General features: G+C 40.8%; 1 protein-coding gene across 2 annotated transcripts in view; it reads left to right on the top strand.

Moving 5' to 3' along the window:
- Nucleotides 1–17,918, top strand: part of uggt2 (UDP-glucose glycoprotein glucosyltransferase 2) — a 45,914-nt gene that overhangs the window by 18,656 nt on the left and 9,340 nt on the right. For both annotated transcript variants that reach the window (XM_042426283.1, XM_042426282.1), the window contains exons 21-30: nt 4,672–4,766; nt 7,017–7,223; nt 10,513–10,644; nt 11,274–11,404; nt 11,782–11,877; nt 12,096–12,198; nt 13,066–13,145; nt 15,050–15,239; nt 15,373–15,531; nt 15,721–15,806. In XM_042426283.1, coding sequence (XP_042282217.1) covers nt 4,672–4,766; nt 7,017–7,223; nt 10,513–10,644; nt 11,274–11,404; nt 11,782–11,877; nt 12,096–12,198; nt 13,066–13,145; nt 15,050–15,239; nt 15,373–15,531; nt 15,721–15,806 — 1,279 coding nt within the window. The remainder of the gene's footprint in view (nt 1–4,671; nt 4,767–7,016; nt 7,224–10,512; nt 10,645–11,273; nt 11,405–11,781; nt 11,878–12,095; nt 12,199–13,065; nt 13,146–15,049; nt 15,240–15,372; nt 15,532–15,720; nt 15,807–17,918) is intronic.

Below are 17,918 nucleotides of genomic sequence, written 5' to 3' on the forward strand. Positions count from 1 at the left end.
TAATAGTGATGAAGGCATACATTTTGGTTATTTGGTCCTCTATGTTTTTCATTTGATAACTTTCTTAAAGTTTTCCATATATTTTTGCAATCATTGTCAAACCATTTGTTATTGTTTATTTGTTTTGGTTTTTCATTAGAGGTTTTCAAATTTGATGACCAAGTTATCAAAAATTGCATTTATTTTGTCCACAGCAGAGTTCAAATCATCATTATTAAGGGGAAACATTTTAGAAAGAAAGAAATAGATTGAAAATTGAATTTTGGCATTTTCATATGCCTTTTGGTAGCACTCCATACTGTCTGATTTCCATCTAAATGTATGTATGGTGTTGTACAGTTTACTGGGTTTAGAGGTCTCATATCTAGTGTGTGCCCTCTTCAAATAGACAGTGATCTTACTGTGATCTGATAGTGGTGTGAGTGGGTTGAAAGCTCTTAGACTCATTTGGGTCCAGATCTGTTATGGCATAGTCTACCATATTGCTGCCAAGAGCTGAACTAAATATGTAACAGCCCAGAGAGTCTCCTCGTGACCAACCATTGACTATGTACAGACCCAGCATGTGGCAGAGCTGTAGAGGCTGGGCACCACTTGTATTTGTAATTTTATTAAGATTGTGTCCTCCAGGTAAGCCTAAGTGTTTGTCTCCGATGTTTACCCTGTCAGCTTTCTGTCCAATTCTAGTTTTTAGGTAACAAAACTGTGTTTTGACTAGCACGTTTCCCGAAATTTTTAAATTGTTTATTTCCCCCTCTGGAACGGAAAAAACATCTTCATTGTAGTAGGGGGATTCTGAGGGGCGTATGTAAATATCACACAGGTAGACTTGTTGGTCTGCACATGTTATTTTTGTTCATTTTTAGCCAAATATAGGTCTTTTACCGCTCTAATAAAATCAGGATTTCTGCTTTTTAATTCAAAAGCAGATGATCTAAGGCCTTGAATGTTCCAACATGTTATTTGAAATAATTTCATCTTTAAATGTGTTCTGTTTTAAAAACAAGATAAACACTGAAACAAGGTCAAGGTAAACTTTATTATCTCAGATAGGGGTATTTGGGTGGTCAAGGTGCAGAAGTACACAAAGCAGTCATAAAAACAGATATATACACATAAATATAAAATATGCAGTCTGCTCTTCCATACCCCTATCACACGCACTCACACATCCACGTGTGCACACACACACAGAGAGAGAGAGTATTTCAAAGCACCCTTGCTCTAGCATACACTGACACACATACTAATGTAGAGACAGATAAATACTTCATATACAGTGGGCTACATGGGCTGTGCGAAACTAACTCTACATCAGTATTAGAGCCAACTAGTAAGATAAAATAAAATAAAATAAAATAATAATAAAATATATTGCACCATACAAGTGTTGCACAGGGATTACCATTGCACATAGCTCTGGCCAAAATACCACCAAATCCTATGTTTTGTACTGTCCCTCTCATTTAACAGTAATTGCTGAAGGAACATAAGACTTGCTAAACCTGTTTGTTCTTATTTTCCTTTGCAGAATCCTCCCTTTGCCCCTATAACTTAGTTGGATCTCACTGTGTATAGAGTGAGCAGGGTCACTGAAGATGCGCTCAGCCTTACTCAGAATGAGGTCTTTACACAACTGAGCAGCTGACATCTGGTCACACCCAATGACTCTACTCGGCATCTTGATCATACGCTGCAACCTGTCTTGGTCTTGGCGCATGTTACCAAACACACAAATCAGACCAAAGGACGAGATGCTCTGAACGACAGCCTTGACAGTTGCATTAAGACTGTACAGTTCTCGTATGAACATTTGCTGTTGCAGTTTTTTGACCTTCATGGTTTCATCAGGTCATCAGTTTCTGTCTCTAAATATTTATAAGTATTAACTCTTTCAGTGGGTACATTGTTGACATTGATGAGTGGGACTTCTCCTTCACTATGTCTAACGCCTGGGACACACTGGATGCGTGAGCAGCATGTGTGTCGCTGAACTGCTGCGTCTCTCACGCTTGCAGCGTCCACACTGGAAGCGTGTCTGCTGCGGCGCGTCTGGCACTGGCAGCCCTATCTTTCTCGTTTCCCCTGTCCATTTCTACTGAGAACCGCGCGCGTCACGTGGAGAAAATAGGCGAGACCTCGAATCTCTAGATGAAGCGACGCAGCAGCCTCACGTGACACGCGCGTCTCACGCGGGCAGTGTGGCCGCTCTAACCTGTTAACATGGGTGCTGAAACAAAAAGCAAGAGGTTCTGCAACGCACACGCGCTGCTCACGCATCCAGTGTGGCCCAGGGGTTAGATTTATGAGTACAGGTGTATATGGTCATACAGACAGTCCAGGTCTAGTGTCGGGTGGTAAGCCAGGAACACATTGGGCTTCAGGGCACAGTCCCTGAAGCCCAAGACTGGCTGGCATTCACCTTGTGTATGGTGTGGAGGTGGAAGTCTTTTCTTTGTAGGAGGGTGGAGATGATGATCCTGCTGGTTGGGAATATAGTGGAGGCTTTTTCAATCAATCTTCTGAGTGAGTCTGCCAATCTCTCCTGTTGGGACTTTAGGTTGTTAGTGCCTGTGAATTATAATATGACTGGGTGATCCCAGCTCAGCCACGGTCAAGAGCTTGCGGGGAGGGCACCAGATTTTCTCTACTCTGTCTTGGGGAAGAATGTCTGTTCATCCACCAACTTCGCGTTGGAGTCCATGAGTAGGATAATTTCAGCCCTTATGCTTCTGTGTGCCTGTGTAGTCTCAGTGGAGTGTGGAGTTGAATCCACTGGTGCTGGGGTCCATACCAGAAAGCAGGTTCAACAGACTCTGAGTCTAACCCTGAACTCTAAGTTGATTAATCCACAGATAGGAAACGATTCACCATGGCAACAGGTAAACAAAAGGCAGATCCTCCATTTTAATCCAGCGGACGTAGAGATATTAATGCATGTGTTTGCGGACGGTGCACATTTATCTTTAAAAAAAAAGAGCCTGAGTCAGAGCAGGAGAAAGTTTTAATAAGTTAACACAATAAAGTCTTATTCAGTATTGTATATTAATTCATCATTTAGCAGACTCACATTTCCTTAATGATGATAAAGTGGAATCTGGCTGTGTATCAGACTGTAGCTTCATTACATTTTAAATATATTTGTTCAGTTTAATCTGACGGGGGACAAAACACAGGAGGCAGCAACTGAAGATGAAAAATATAGTTTAAGATTTAAAAAAATATATAGGTAGAAGACATAGAGACATTACTGTAATCTAACAATCTGATCCAGTAATAATACAGTAGATTGTAAAATTTTAGACATCTATTTGTATCTTGGCTCAACAGCATTCGGTGATGCTGCTCGATCCTGCTGACTCAGAAATATCAACATATAATCTCCAATATAAAAGGAATGATGCTCCATCAGTGCAACCAATCACATCATGAGTGATAGAGATAATTATTCATTGATCCTACCTACGTGTCTAAAGCTTCATACCTATTTTTTTTTAATTTAAACTGAGATTACACTTTATGTGCAATTAATGTTTCAGTGCAGGAGCTGCTCTGACAACCTGACAGCAGTCTTGTGAGCACAGATTCAGAGTGTTCTAACAGAAGGACATGCAGGGGTTTTATTCTGAGCTGAGGATGAATTCATACTATTTAAAAATTGAATGTGAGGGCAAAAACCACTGATCAAAGAAATGACTGATGCACATAAAAGCGGTAACTTTAGATAGTCCTGGTGTAACTAAACTAATATCTAACAAGGATTTTGATTTGGACAGACAGTAAACTTTCACTACTTCATAAATGCTTGATACGGACTGAATGAATGAGGAAATGAAACAGTGTGGCTCTGTAAGAGGGAGGAGATGGAGAGACACTCAGAGTTTGCTGAAGAAAACTTGCCAGTGAGCAGGTTAGGCTCACAGAGTTAGTTACCATGGTAACTGGCCAAGAGTTTAAGTTACCTCTCTTTCTGGAACTGAAAACCCAGAGTTTCCCTCATCTCAGGATTAACAAACTCAGAGTTTCCACTAAACCCACTTTCTGGAATACACCCCTGGGTTGGTTGCAGGGCTGAGGCTGGAGGCTGGAGCTGGCTGAATGAGATGGGGTGAGCTCCCAGGAACATGTGGAGGCTGAGCAGGTGCAGGGTTGATTTGGGTGGGGACAGTCTATCTCTGAGGGGTGTCTGTGGGAAGAGAAGATCATGCAGTCAGTCTCTCCTGTAGACTGAGGGGAGTTCCGTCTTTCTCCAGCAGTTCCTTTGTCAGTGCTGCTACCTCATCTAATATATGATTGGTTGCCTGAAAAGAAGTGACAGTGACGACACCAGCGCCTTTCTGAAAAGTTCAGAGATTTTCAACTAGAAGCACTCACACAAAAAATCCTCACAAAAAAGTGCTCTGGTGCTGTGTGCATCTCTTTTTCTCAAGGCAGCCACATACACTCTGTCTTCATTGAGAATGATTGAAAAAAGATGCAGGCGCTCAGAAAAAAATGTTATATAGACACTCAGCCTTAGGGTGCCGTTGGTCCAGCTGCTCCCTGAGTTGTATCAGCTCTACCTCATCTTCCTCACACTGGTCAGAATGTATTTTAACATGCTGCTTAAACTGCAATGCCATGTTATATGTTTGTATTTTTGAGTAAGAGATTGTGTGTCTTTTATCTTAGATGAGGATGGGATGAGTGCTGTGACCATGTGGATAGCAGGAGATTTCGAGAGAGTCTCAGGAAGAAAACTGTTGCTCAGTGCTCTAAAACATATGGTGAGTATCATCTGTTCTGTCCTGTTCCCTCCTCCCCATCCTTTCATTCCATCATTTAGTTTCTATGAGCAATGCTTTGGAAAGCATAACTTACAAATTGATACACAGTATATAACAAAACTGAGTACACCCCTGGTCAATATCACTAAAATGTTATTGTATGTAATTACAAATTCTGTCCATTTCATACAATTGTATTCGATTTTAGACAATACCCAAGATGAATTAAGACAATTCACTTGAAAAACAGAGTGTGTGACTAATTAAACTATAATGAAAGAAAGAACTGCAACAAAAGTCAGAACACCCTTCATTAGTGAGACTCCATTCTTTTATTTTTTGATATTTTGTATGCCTGCCTTTATTTTTGATGACAGATTTGATCCTCCTGGGCATGGATAATCTGTGGATCTGTGCAGAGATGTTGCCATTCTTCAAAGATAATTCTTTTCAGCTGCTCTTTGCTGGAGGGGCCTTTTGCTCTACCTTCCCCTTTAAAATACTCCAAAGGTGTTCTATTGGATTCAAGTCAGGGGACTTGGCCAGGTCATAGTTTTCACTTTTTCCTTTAAAAACTCTTATGTGATTTTTGCAGTGTGTTTGGGATCACTGTTATTTTGGAAAATTCCTCTCCAGCCAACCCTCTTGAGACTAGAAGTCATCTTTACATTCAAACTTCCTTTCATAGTGCCATTTATAAATGTCATCTCCCCTTCATACCTTTACCTTTTGCACTCATGCAGCCCCAAATCAACACACTCCCACCTCCATGTTTCAAGGTTGGCACTATGCAGTCACTGTGGTAGTCCTGACCAGGTCCACGCCAAACATGCTGGACCCCATCTGATCCAAACATTTATTTTGGTTTCATCTGACCAAAGAATGTGCCGCCAATATTCATCAGGCTTCTATTCATGGTCTTTGGCAAAGTTTAATCTGGCAGTTTTTTGCTGTATTGCGAGCAATGGTTTTCTCCTTGGACATCGTCCGTAGAGGTTGACTTCATGCAATGTCTCTCACACTGTCTGAGCAGTCTCTGAAACACCAATTTCCACAGATAATCCTTGTGCCGATAAGAAGCACTTGCCAGTCTGTTTTTCAATGCAAGGTTGCGTCAATATCGAATTGTCATTTTTCGAGGACAGCCACCGTGCCTACTGTTATTGATACAATGGTTCTTCCTGTACCTCCTTACCACTGCTGCAACTGTGTTTTGACTTCTGTTCAGTAGCCTACTGATGATCTTGTACCCTCTCCCATCTTTATGAAGTCTCACAATCGGGTTTCTTATTTGTTCAGGCAGTTCCTTACCATGTGGCGCCATGTTGCATTACACACAACTCAGGCCAAAACTGAGAAAGTTGTGGTGTTCACAGGTTCTTTTATAACCTTGTTCAGGCAATCAGTCTTAATTGGAAGACACAGGTATACTGACTTTATTTCAGTGGTCACAGGTGGACTCAGCTTTGTTGCATTGAGGCTGCACTTTGAAGCCTGTATTTTCAATTTTGTCTATCTGTCTGTTTTTAAAATGTTTTTAACATTTTAGTGATATTGATATTATAGGGGTGTACTCAGTTTTGTGTGTATGTTATGTTTGAATAGTATGTGTACTGTTGTTTATTATGTGTTAGAAACATAACTATTGATCTTATTGTAGTCAGATTAATCAAGCATATAGACATTAATGACAACATTTTTTGATATAGACAGTATTTCACTAGCTTAATATGATCGCGTGGTGACTCATAGAAGGAATACTAACTTCAACGTTTTTTCATTGGCCTGCCTGTGAAAATGAATCTACCTCACACACCAGTAGAAGAGATGAAACACATTGAGATGGTTTGAATACGAAGTTTCAGAGCAGGCCCGTAAGACCAAAAACAAACAGACAAACAAAAAAACTCTGAAAATGAATCTGCTCTCTGCTCTCACAAGAATCATTGATGCAGATGTCACTAAAATGAAATACTCTCTGATGATACACTACAGATAAATTAGGTGTAATACAGCGACCAGGTGTTTTCTATTTGTCAGGAAAACATTTTCCTCACTGGTAGAATAGGCAGAATAGAAGAAACCTTTGCTGTTACACTTAAGCAATCAACGCTCTCTCCTCCCAGCATGCTTCCTCAATGACACCTGCGGTCTGTGGATATATGAGAATGTGTGATATTTGTGTAAATTATATCACTGCTGTGTTTTTTGTGTGTGTGTGTGTGTGTGTGTGTGTGTGTGTGCAAGCAGAAGGCCAGCCCTGGAGTGCGTGTGGGGGTGATAGATAACCCCAGTGGAAAGCCCAGCGAAGATAACACTGTGCTGTACAGGGCTATCTGGGCCTCTCTCCTCACCCAGAAGAATAAGGCTGCAGCAGAGTTTGTGCAAAAACTCCTGAAAGAGCAGAGCAGCCAGCTCCTCCAACAGGGGACCAAGATGAAGGACTTACTGATGCAGGTAAAGGAGGGATTAGGGAATGCAAGTCTGTTTGTTGGCAGTTCAGAGATAATCAGGTTCCAAACATTTCATTTGCATTTCTTTCACATATCAAGCAAATGGAAGCCTTTTAGATTTTCTGTTTTTGCAATTACATCAAAGTAGAGCTGTGTGTCCTCAATATGTTAAACTACTGTTGATATTGTGATATGAGACTAGATGAAGTCGTGTTTAGTGATTACTGTAAAACTTAAAAAACTGCACTGATGTGCTTTTCCCTAAAGGCTACATTAAGTTTAAGTAAGACTAGATATTAAACCCGAGTGCTTTTTTTGTACCAGCTGAAATGTGTCCATGGCACAGAGTATCAAAAACAGTACCAAAGGCTGGTCGGATTCAAAATCTAATCCTTTTTTCAAAGTCAGATAGTCCCTGTTTTTGCCAGTTGTTGACTGTGTCATTAAGGCAAAGTTCTTCTAAGGCTGTTTGGGTTTAGACAACATTTAACATTTAAGAACTTAAGCTTCTTTTGTTAAATAAAGAAGGGGTTTTGTTGTTATAAAAAAGTATAATTTTGGTATCAAAATTCAGGTATTGTGTTGACACTAGTATCAAAAAATGTCAACAATATGCAGCCCTAAATTTAAGTGACATACAGTGATTTTGATGATGATGAAGATGGTCTGTCATCATTGTTACACTCACATTGTCATTTTCATTTTTTTTGACCTAATTAGCAAGTATATTTGGTTTCTTGTATTTGTAAATTGGCTCCTGACTGATAGAAGAGAACAGTTTACATGCTCATCACTACAAGTATGTGCGAATTAGACGCCACAAATCATTGAAGTGTGTCATTGCAAGCAGTAACAAATATTTATTTTGATGCCAGCAGTTTAGGCTGATTAAACAATTAATATGTATTATGTACTATGTTAAACACATGAATGCCTTTGAGCTGAGGTGGTGAAATCCCCTCTTTCTGTTTCTTCTGACATGACAGGAATACGGCAGAAGACCCACAGCCAGCAAAGTAAATAAGGAAGCATAGGAACAAGTATAGTTTAGCTTAGTTAGTTTATAGACACAAAATGTATCAATTGACCAGTGAGATGCCGTCATAGTTATTTATAGATATTAAGGGTGGAAAATATGGCCTTAAAATAATATCACGATATTGCAGGGTATTTTTTGGAAGAGCGAGCAGAGACGAAGCTACGGCTCTGATTTTAAAATAACTGTCTGATCAGAGTCACGGATGTAAACCTGCTGTACTGATGGTAGTCAGCTGAGTCCAGCTGATCTGTACTAGAATTTAACTAACATCAACTCAGTGCAGATTGTATTGGGTAAAATGTGTCCAGCTGATGATTAACAAACTAACTGCTGTTTGACTGGCAGCGCCGTCGGCTCTTCTCTGCTTGTGTGGTGACCGTTTCCTCACACATTCCCACCTGACTGCGACTGACTTGCAAACTGCACTGTTATCCTGAGAATGATTTATTATTTCACAGCATTGCAACGTGCTGCTCTGAATTACAGCAATGTCAATTTTTATAGGTGTTGTATCAAAGACTGTGTATCTGTCGATGTGTTTGCCCTTACCTCAACCTGAAACCAAACTTACCTTAAACTTAACCGGTAACCTCTGCTACGCATAACCATAACTTAGGAGGAAAACGCTATTTGCAGGGGGAATACACAACACCAGTATTATCATATGGCATATCACTAGTGGGTGATATGGATAAAATCCTCTGTCATGGTAAATATTATTTTATATTGCGAAATATAAATGGTAGTATGGTTCATTTTCTGAAAATTCAATTGATAAACCATTTGCACATAAAAGTTAACAACTGATACATTATATCGTCTCATAGTAGAGCATACTAGATAACCTTCGTCCAACCCTACAAGATACACAGGCCCACAGTGTACTATGTTGTAAGTAAGTTGTTTTTTTGGGTTGATTATTGAATCGTTGGTTGGCCCCTTGGGATTGTATCAGTGAAATATGTATCTCTGCAAAATATATCTCTGTGAACTGGGAGGAATGTTACTCTACACTGATATAACTGATAACATTTATAGGCAGAATTGAAGAGGATAACGGCAAAAACTAAGAAAACAAAGATTGGATATAACCACTTGCAGAGATTTGTCTGCCACTGCTTCCTTGATTTAAGTGCACAGTGGGGGAAAATAGTGATTGATGAGCCCATCTTCTCATTCCTCTCCTGAACATCAGCTAACAGAATACATTTAGAGCACACATGATGCTCCACAGCCTGTGGATGCCGAGGCAAGCAGCCTACTCACTGTCAGTTCCACTTGATCTGTCACAGGGGCCAGCACATGGCGGGCTCCACACGCTGAATCTTTAACTATAAAATGCTGGTGGACACCTGGCCTCCAGGACCGGATGAATAACTGAGCTCCTGTTCACCGTTCATGCCTGTGTGAGCCACATGTGTTCAGCCAAGCCTGACCATCACTCTGCTACTTTAAACAGTCTACATGCTGTTCTCCATGCTGTAGTGTGCAGCATCCACCCACACAGCATTGCACATACCAAAATAAACTCTCAGACACTAATCAACAAATCAGACTACAGGAGAGCTCCCATCTCTCCCATTAGGAAGAAGTCATACAGCACAGGTTTCATTTGGGACCAACAAAAACAAACTGTCCTTCAGTTATACGTACCTTAAACAATGGAGAGAGAATGGGCTGGAAATAACAACGGAAAGATGGGTAGGAGGTGGCTGTGTGAATTGAGACCCAGAGTCAAGGGATATGAGTTTATTATTGGCTGCTAGACAGACTTGCTGACTGGATTGTGCTGACATTATTGGTATTTCACCTGTTCTCCTGAGGAGAGAATGTTGGAGAAACTAATAACCTGATTCCACAAACCCTCCACTCTCCCATACCTAATTTGTTATAGACAAAAATGGCTGAGGTTTAATTAGGAGTTTGTTATATTAATTACAAATTGATTAATCTCATATTCACACATGTGTATTTCTTGACAGCTTGGTCCTCTGGCTGAAATATTTTATGTTCAAAAACTGCAGTGATTATGCCGATGCAATGCATCAATGATATTGCGAATAACCAAGTAATTCCTGCCTCACATACATCATTCCTCAAGTCAATGCATCACTCAGATTTTGTTTTGGACAAGCTGGAAAGTGAAAAAGGTCCTTGAGCTGGTCCATTGGATTGTACAGTACATCACAGTTTTCTCAGAAATAACAAGTCAACAGTTCAATCAAACAAACAAACTTTTGTTATTCTGCTTTAGGGCATGGACAAAGATGCCTTTGAAAAAAAGTTCAACACAATGGAAGTGGATTTCATCCACTCTCATCGGCTCTTCTGTCAAGATGTGCTGAAACTGAGTCCTGGACAGCGGGCAGTGATCAGCAACGGTCGGGTAAGTGGCGTCCAGCTCCAACACAGTTCAGTCAGCATCCTCATTAACGGTGTCTTCAAAATGATCCCTATATTTCTGCATAAAAAAACTGTGATAAACAACATTATGTTGTCAGAAAGGTAAAGCATTGGTTAAATGTTGCTGCTGTTGTTCAGAACAGTGGAGTAGGATCCTCTTTGGAGTATTTTTCTTCTAGTGTTTTCAGAGTGCTTCCTTAGTGCTGTCAAATCAGCATGACGTCTGTTTCTCAAAGGTCACAGGTGGCATAAACTGCACTCTGCGTGTGTATTTGTTTGAGTGTCTGTGTGTGAGCGGCGTGTGTACAGAGCTGATGACTGATGTCTCAGCAGCAGCGATGCTGACAGTCACGGATGAAGAGGCCAGCCTCTGAGATGGCAGTAACAATTAATATCATTTTACATTCCTCTGCTGCAGTGGCAGGGCTCTACTCCCAAAATAGAAAAGAGGAAAACACAGGCAGCATCACTGAATGCCATGACTTAAAGTGGATAAAACACTGTGTTACGATCACATTATATTTAACACCCCCTTGGCAAGTGGTAAATAATACATGCTGAGATAAGAATTGGACAAGTTGTGTTCTGACTGCATTATTTTCTTCATGTTAGATCCTTGGTCCGTTTGAGGAGCAGGAAGAATTCACTCTGGAGGATTTCCACTTGCTGGAGAAGATTACACTGAGCAGTTCTGCAGAGAAAGTCAAAGCCAAAGTTAAACAGATGGGGATGAAGCCAAAGCAGTATGTTGGTGTAATTTTTCTTGGCCTCGTTATTTGACACTTAATGTCTCTTTCTTTGCTCTGTAACTGCCTGTGATAGACATTTAATCCATGAACTCCTTCCTTTATGTGTCGCTTTAGTCTTGAATTTGTCTAAAAGAATTTATTTGTTCTTTTTGTAATTAAAAACTCTTCCAACGTGTGTGCTACATCAAAACATCTTCTCTGTAGAGAAGAAAATATAATTTTCTCATCTTGAAGGTAACCTTCACTGATTTATGAGGCTACCTTGTTAACAGTTTGAGATCACATTATATGAGCACATTTTGACATGTCCCTTAACACCTATCATTAATAAATGATGGACTGACCCTGCTACACCTGTTTTCCGTCCTCAGCGCCAGTGACTTAGTCATGAAAGTTGATGCCCTCCTAACTGCAGCCCCCAAAGGAGAGGTCAGGAGGGATGTCCATTTTATCAAAGATAACCACAGGTGGGAAACGGTTTTTCTCTGTTTACTGTCCTAGTGTTGCCTCTGCAGTCTCACAGGGAAGCGGTCGCTCTCCTTTTGTTATAATGGATCTGAAAATTGCTACACCATCATTTCAAGCAGTGCAGAAAGGCGAATCTTTTGATTTGCAGTTCTGCTGAATAAGGGTTGTATAACCTTGTGTTGCTGAATCCGCTTTGGTGTGCTGTTCTCCTCTTCAGTATACTCCATCTCTCCCCGCGTGAGAACGAAGTGTTCTATGATGTGGTGGCCATCGTTGATCCCCTCACTAGGGAGGCGCAGAAGTTGTCCCCTCTGCTGATTGTAAGTTGTATTCTTCTCTCGTATTCCTCTCCTCTCTTCTCCATTGATTCCTAATACAGCAAGGACACACTAAAATCACTTTTATTGAAAGGAAGGGTACAGAAACACAACACAAAGCTTTGCAAGGTCCCAAAGTTCAGATAGAAATGTTGTTTTTTCCATCCTCATATTGATGATATGATCCAGTGTTTCATGATAAAATCTTTTTTATGCACATTGTTTATTCTGGAAGATACTGTACATTCCTTTCCTGAAAATCATTTGTAGAGTCAGTAAAATTGATCCGAAAAAAAAAAAAAAGCAAAGGTCTCTATTTTGTTGTTTAAGTATGGCTTATGCTTTCTTTGTGAGCCAAAACAAGTATGCTCATTTGGCCAGATAAAGTCATTTAGATACATTTTCTTTAGTGGGCTTAGTTTCACTGAGGCCCACCAGCTGTCTGCTGCATCTTGCTGGAGGCTTGTTGTGCTGATGACTTGGGTGAATATGAAATTATGACTCACCATTCCTTTTCAGACAGCCAGTGAAACAGCCACCTGATCAGAAGCTGTTGTTTGCAGTGGGTTTTCAGTGATGTACTGCAGTATGCAGAAGAAATTATGATGCCAGCATATCAACATCACAGCTGGTTGTGATGAAGGCAGCTCACTGCACCCATGACCACTGGCTCATTGTTTTCTTGACCACTGTTATGTCATGAATAATGTCTGTGCTTTTATATTTGAGAACCTTGTCAAATTCAGTACAATGAGATCAGTGGGCAGTGGAACATTCACATGTGTGTCTTGTGCTAGTGGCCTCCCTGCTGGGCTGGCGCTACCTTACTCCTGATTTCTAACTGGGTCTTTTCTTCTGTGACTCCTGCAGGTGCTCAGTCAAGTGGTCAATGTGAGACTGCGGGTGTTTATGAATTGCAGGGCCAAGTTATCTGAGATGCCCCTCAAGAGGTAAGCTCTAGCTCCAACAGTAATTAAATTTTCCTGTTTGGCTTTTTTGTGTATCCTCTGACCATTGTAGGTTGAGCATCTCTGCCTCGCTCCTTCCCTTTGTAAGATTATACTGCACAGATGCAATCTGCGTAATAACACCGCCTTATTGCTCTGGGCCTCCTCTCGAATCTCTGAACAAATTGCTTACAGCTTGCACTGCTGCGGTTCAAGACATGCAGTAACAAACAGAAAAAAAAAATAATAGGTTGAAATTGTCCATTAATTTTCAGACCACGATGAATGTGAGTCATTATGTAATTTGGGTGGTTTGCTTTTTTACTTGTTCCATAATGGGTTAGGTCTTGTTGTGGTAATCTATTGGAATAGCTCAAATGTTGCTTTTTTTTCCGGTACCAAATAGCAGAAATGTTCCAAGAAATTTACCCTCCCTTTGGGGAGACAATTTACAGTATGACCTTTTAGAGGTCTCTCTTTACGAGACCAGTCAGAATCGAGCTGACAGAAACAGCTCTTCCCCCACAATTCACTTACAAGCCACCCCCATCATACTTTCTGTCCCCCTGAGTGACGATTGCCTGTAACTGACACAAATGGCTACATGATATCTTCACATGAGAGATAAATAAGCTGGATGTCTGCAATCAAGCTGCTACAGAAATGATCCAGTGGTGCAAAAAATCACAATGCAGAAACATTTCATGTCACCAGCCTTTGTAAAGGAAAGGCTTTGCATCGCTGGCTGCTTTCTTAAAGCACTTTTCTCACGTTCAACCACTAAAAATGTGTGTTCCTGTGCGGAGTACAGGCTTTTAAAAAACAGATAATATTTGTTCAGTAATTGTTGTTAATCAATAGTCCTATGAAACTATAAAAACCTTTTTAAATGAAAAAAACAAACTTATGTCATCCATGAAGTGATGACGTTTAGTTTAGATTTGTAGATTAGTTTTGTAACAAAGTTACAACATTCTTGCTTCATGTTGCTTGTAGAGCCATAAGCTTGGTAATCCTATACACGCCCCTGAAGATACTGCTGTCATCGGGTACATATGAATCTTGTTCTGCATCAGTGGGTTCATTTTATTCACTGCTATACTTCCCATAGTGGTAAGACCACAACAGAGACCACAGGGTCGCTCATCGTCTTTCTTTCACTTTTCTTCTTATGGAGAATTGGTCATCTCACAAATTGCAACCAATCGAATGAATACAGTGTGTTTCCTCTGGTGTGCTGGGTTTTGCCTCCATAACTACAACCTTTCCCTCACCACTTCCTTGTGCTGTGGTAGCACATGGATGCTGCAGCGGGAATTAACTTTTGAGAAATCCCCCTTTGAAAAAAAAAAGTGACAACACACATTTGAGGGTAAGAAGGCATTCTAAATAAAAAGAATTAGCATCGGTAATGTTTCTCATCTCACATTATCTACGCTCAATATGACTCCTTGATGTCAGAGGGCGTACTGAAGAAAAGCAATTAGCATAAAGATTAGCCTGGAGCTAGCACCTGTGACAGCTATGAGTAATAATGGAGAAAAGGAATATTTCTTGAGTGCAGACTGCACATATTTCTGGTATTGGTTGAGCAGGAACACAGGCAGTAATAATATTAGATTCCTCACTTTGAAGAGATTGTATATACCCAGCTGTCACAACAGAGCCCATCTCTCCTGTCCTAGAAAGGAGACTGCTGCATAACATGTCATCATTTTGGTGCTTGTCGAAGAGAGGAATGCAGTTGTTGGATAGGACTGTTGTAGTCTCAGTCTGGTGGCAAAAGTCTTGCACAATATCCACCATTTTAAGGCTTTCAATTTTCAACCACTGTTAAATTTTATGTTGATTTGATGTTGATGACAAGCACTTAAATTTTGATCATCTCTGTTTGCCTGTCTTTGCAGCTTTTACCGCTTTGTCTTGGAGTCAGACGTGACTTTCTTGGCCAACGACACAGTGTCTCCAGGACCAGTTGCTCGCTTCATGGAGCTCCCTGAATCTCCACTTCTCACCCTTAATATGATCACACCAGAGAGCTGGATGGTGCAGGCTGTGCGCAGCCCACATGACTTAGATAACATCCACCTGCAGGAGGTATCCTGCTCCTTAGTCATTATTTCCTAATCTTATTATCTTATTATCCTCACCCCTTAAGTAGGACGGAGGTGCTTTTTATTAATCATACCTTTATTGTTTTTGTGCTCTGTAATTTATGATTTCACTCCAGGTGAGCGGAGTTGTGGCAGCTGAGTATGAGCTGGAGCACCTCTTGTTGGAGGGCCACTGCTTTGACCTGTCAACCGGCCAGCCTCCCCGTGGACTGCAGTTTACCCTCGGCATGAGTCAGGACCCGCTCATGTATGACACTATTGTCATGGCTAACCTGGTCAGCAGCTCTCTCAACTCCATACTAGAGTTACCAAGACAGTTTTCTTGTTATGAATAGGATATTACGGTCAATGACCACAGTTTTAAGTTTGGAACAGAAACTGTTTGGTGTCAGGATTGAGGAAATGAGAGTGAATTGTATTCTTACAGTACATAACTCAGACTTGTGTTGTGTTAACCACAACAGGGATATTTCCAGCTGAAAGCCAATCCCGGTGCCTGGACCCTGAGATTACGTAAAGGAAGATCAGAGGATATCTATCAGATCCTCACGTGAGTATTCATCATTATCTACAGACTGTTTTCGCCATTTGAAGTCTTTCCCATCTTATCCCTTACAGATATTAATTAATAACATTTTTTTAAAGTTAGGTAATGCTAATTAGTCGGCTTCATCAGTAGCTCAGCATCAAGGTTGTTTTCAGCTACCTCTCCATTTCATACCGGTAGCTATGAAACCCATCACTATGGTAACATGGAGAGCTGCTGACACTGTAGCAGCTCAAGGTTTTGATGAGTGCAGGGAGTTGTGCTCTGCACAGAGGGGAGAGAGACAGGTAGGAGGAAAGGGGTGCTATTAAAGAGAAGACAGAGTGGAGGTATGATTCAGCTGGTCACCTGCCATGCCATCCGCATCAGACTGCAGTATATCAGCAGCAGAATGTGTTTAGTTAGGACAGCGTAGGTGTCAAAGGCTGCATATACTAGACAGAGTGCGTTGGCGTTGTCTAATTTCCCCGGACAAATAGAAACGGTATTGTGCTTTGGTTGGTTTGATACATTTTCTACAAAATTCTGTGGCTTGTAGCCTGTTCTTTCACTTTAATTAGACATTTAAAATGTACTCTTGTACTTTCATCTTAAGAATTCTTATTTTTCAAAGGATCTCATGCACATCTTGTCATTTCTTTGTAACATAACAAAGAACCGTAATCCCTCACTGTCAAGGCGATAATGGTTTAAATCCCACTCATGTATGTGAGTCTTCACAAGCAGCCGTAGTGCACCATTCTAGATGTCCCTACAATCACAGATACTTTCCTCTCTGGCCATCCTCACATAAGATTTAGGACACATACAGCCCTCGGTTCCTCTGGAATCATATCAGACAACCCAAGATTTATTCCCCAATCCTCCAGGTGAAGATAAGAGGTGATGTCATTTTTCACCTTGGCAGTGTCATTATTCTTGTGGTTAGCGGCACTCTGCTCTGGTTAGGTGGCCGATCAGAGTCTAGTGGGAGTGTCTGTGCAACTCCGGTCCCAAAGCCTGCGTTTTCCTGCTGCACCCTGTACTGCCGCTGCGCCTCGCCCTGACAGCGATGAATGAGATGGCCAGCTCTCCTCTCCTCAGAGCAGGGATAGAGATTGATCTCTGGTGCTTTCTAACACAAACCCTAAAGGCTGAGTTGCACCTGTGACAGCAGAGGGGGCAAAACACAAGCCGCACTTGAGTATAGGGGGAAAATGTACTTTGTGCCCAATAAGGAGGGGGCATTTATCATAGTGATAAGGTTAGTTTTTTGCCTTTAGTAAGCAATGGGGTCGTAATGGTTTGCTGTGCATCATAGCCTATTGCTCATATCTGCCTAAAGTTTTGCACTCTGGTGTTTCACCACCAGACCCTGCAGATCCTGTCTGCCAAAACACATTCTCCACCGGGCAAATCAGTCCTAAAACAATTACAGTGAAAGGCCAGTGTTACGCAATCAATATTGCACAGACTTTCTCATTAAATCTACCAGTATATACAGCATGGCTGGGAAGTAGTGACGGATGAAATAATGGTAAGGTGATTCTTAGGGTAATGAATATGGTCAAGAGTGTGACCCTGGCAGCTGTCCCAGTATCCACTTTTAAGTGTGCAAACGTCTGTCAGTGATCCGTCCATTAGCTGCTGTTGTCTCCTTCATAAAAGCAGACTACGTCGTATATATATTTTTTTCTTATGTTGTTGCTGCTAAAACACATGAACCAACTTCAGTCATTGACACACAAAAAAATAATTTCACTTTTTTATTTCAGTTTTAAATAGACTCAAGCACACTGTTAAAACATAAATCTAAGACACTGGTTGAGTAGTTCTATAAGTACTTTTGTATTGTATATACTTAGCAAGTGATAATATACTGTAGCTACTTGCAGCAATAAAATGATTAGACTGTTGTGATCAGCTTGACTGTAGCTGAAATAATTGGTCAGCTGTATCACATAAATTATAAATCAGCACTTAGGTTCAACCATGGGTCAGTTTTGTTCCACATTATTTATTTGGGGGGCAGCATTTTTTAGGCTTAGTGAAAACAGGCCTGCATGTTTCCAGTATTTATTGCTTGTTTATTTCTTTTACTTCATTGAAGAACAAAATGTATTTATAAAACTGTTT

This window comes from Thunnus maccoyii, chromosome 11 (assembly GCF_910596095.1).
Source record: "Thunnus maccoyii chromosome 11, fThuMac1.1, whole genome shotgun sequence".
NCBI classification, from domain to species: Eukaryota; Metazoa; Chordata; class Actinopteri; order Scombriformes; family Scombridae; genus Thunnus; species Thunnus maccoyii.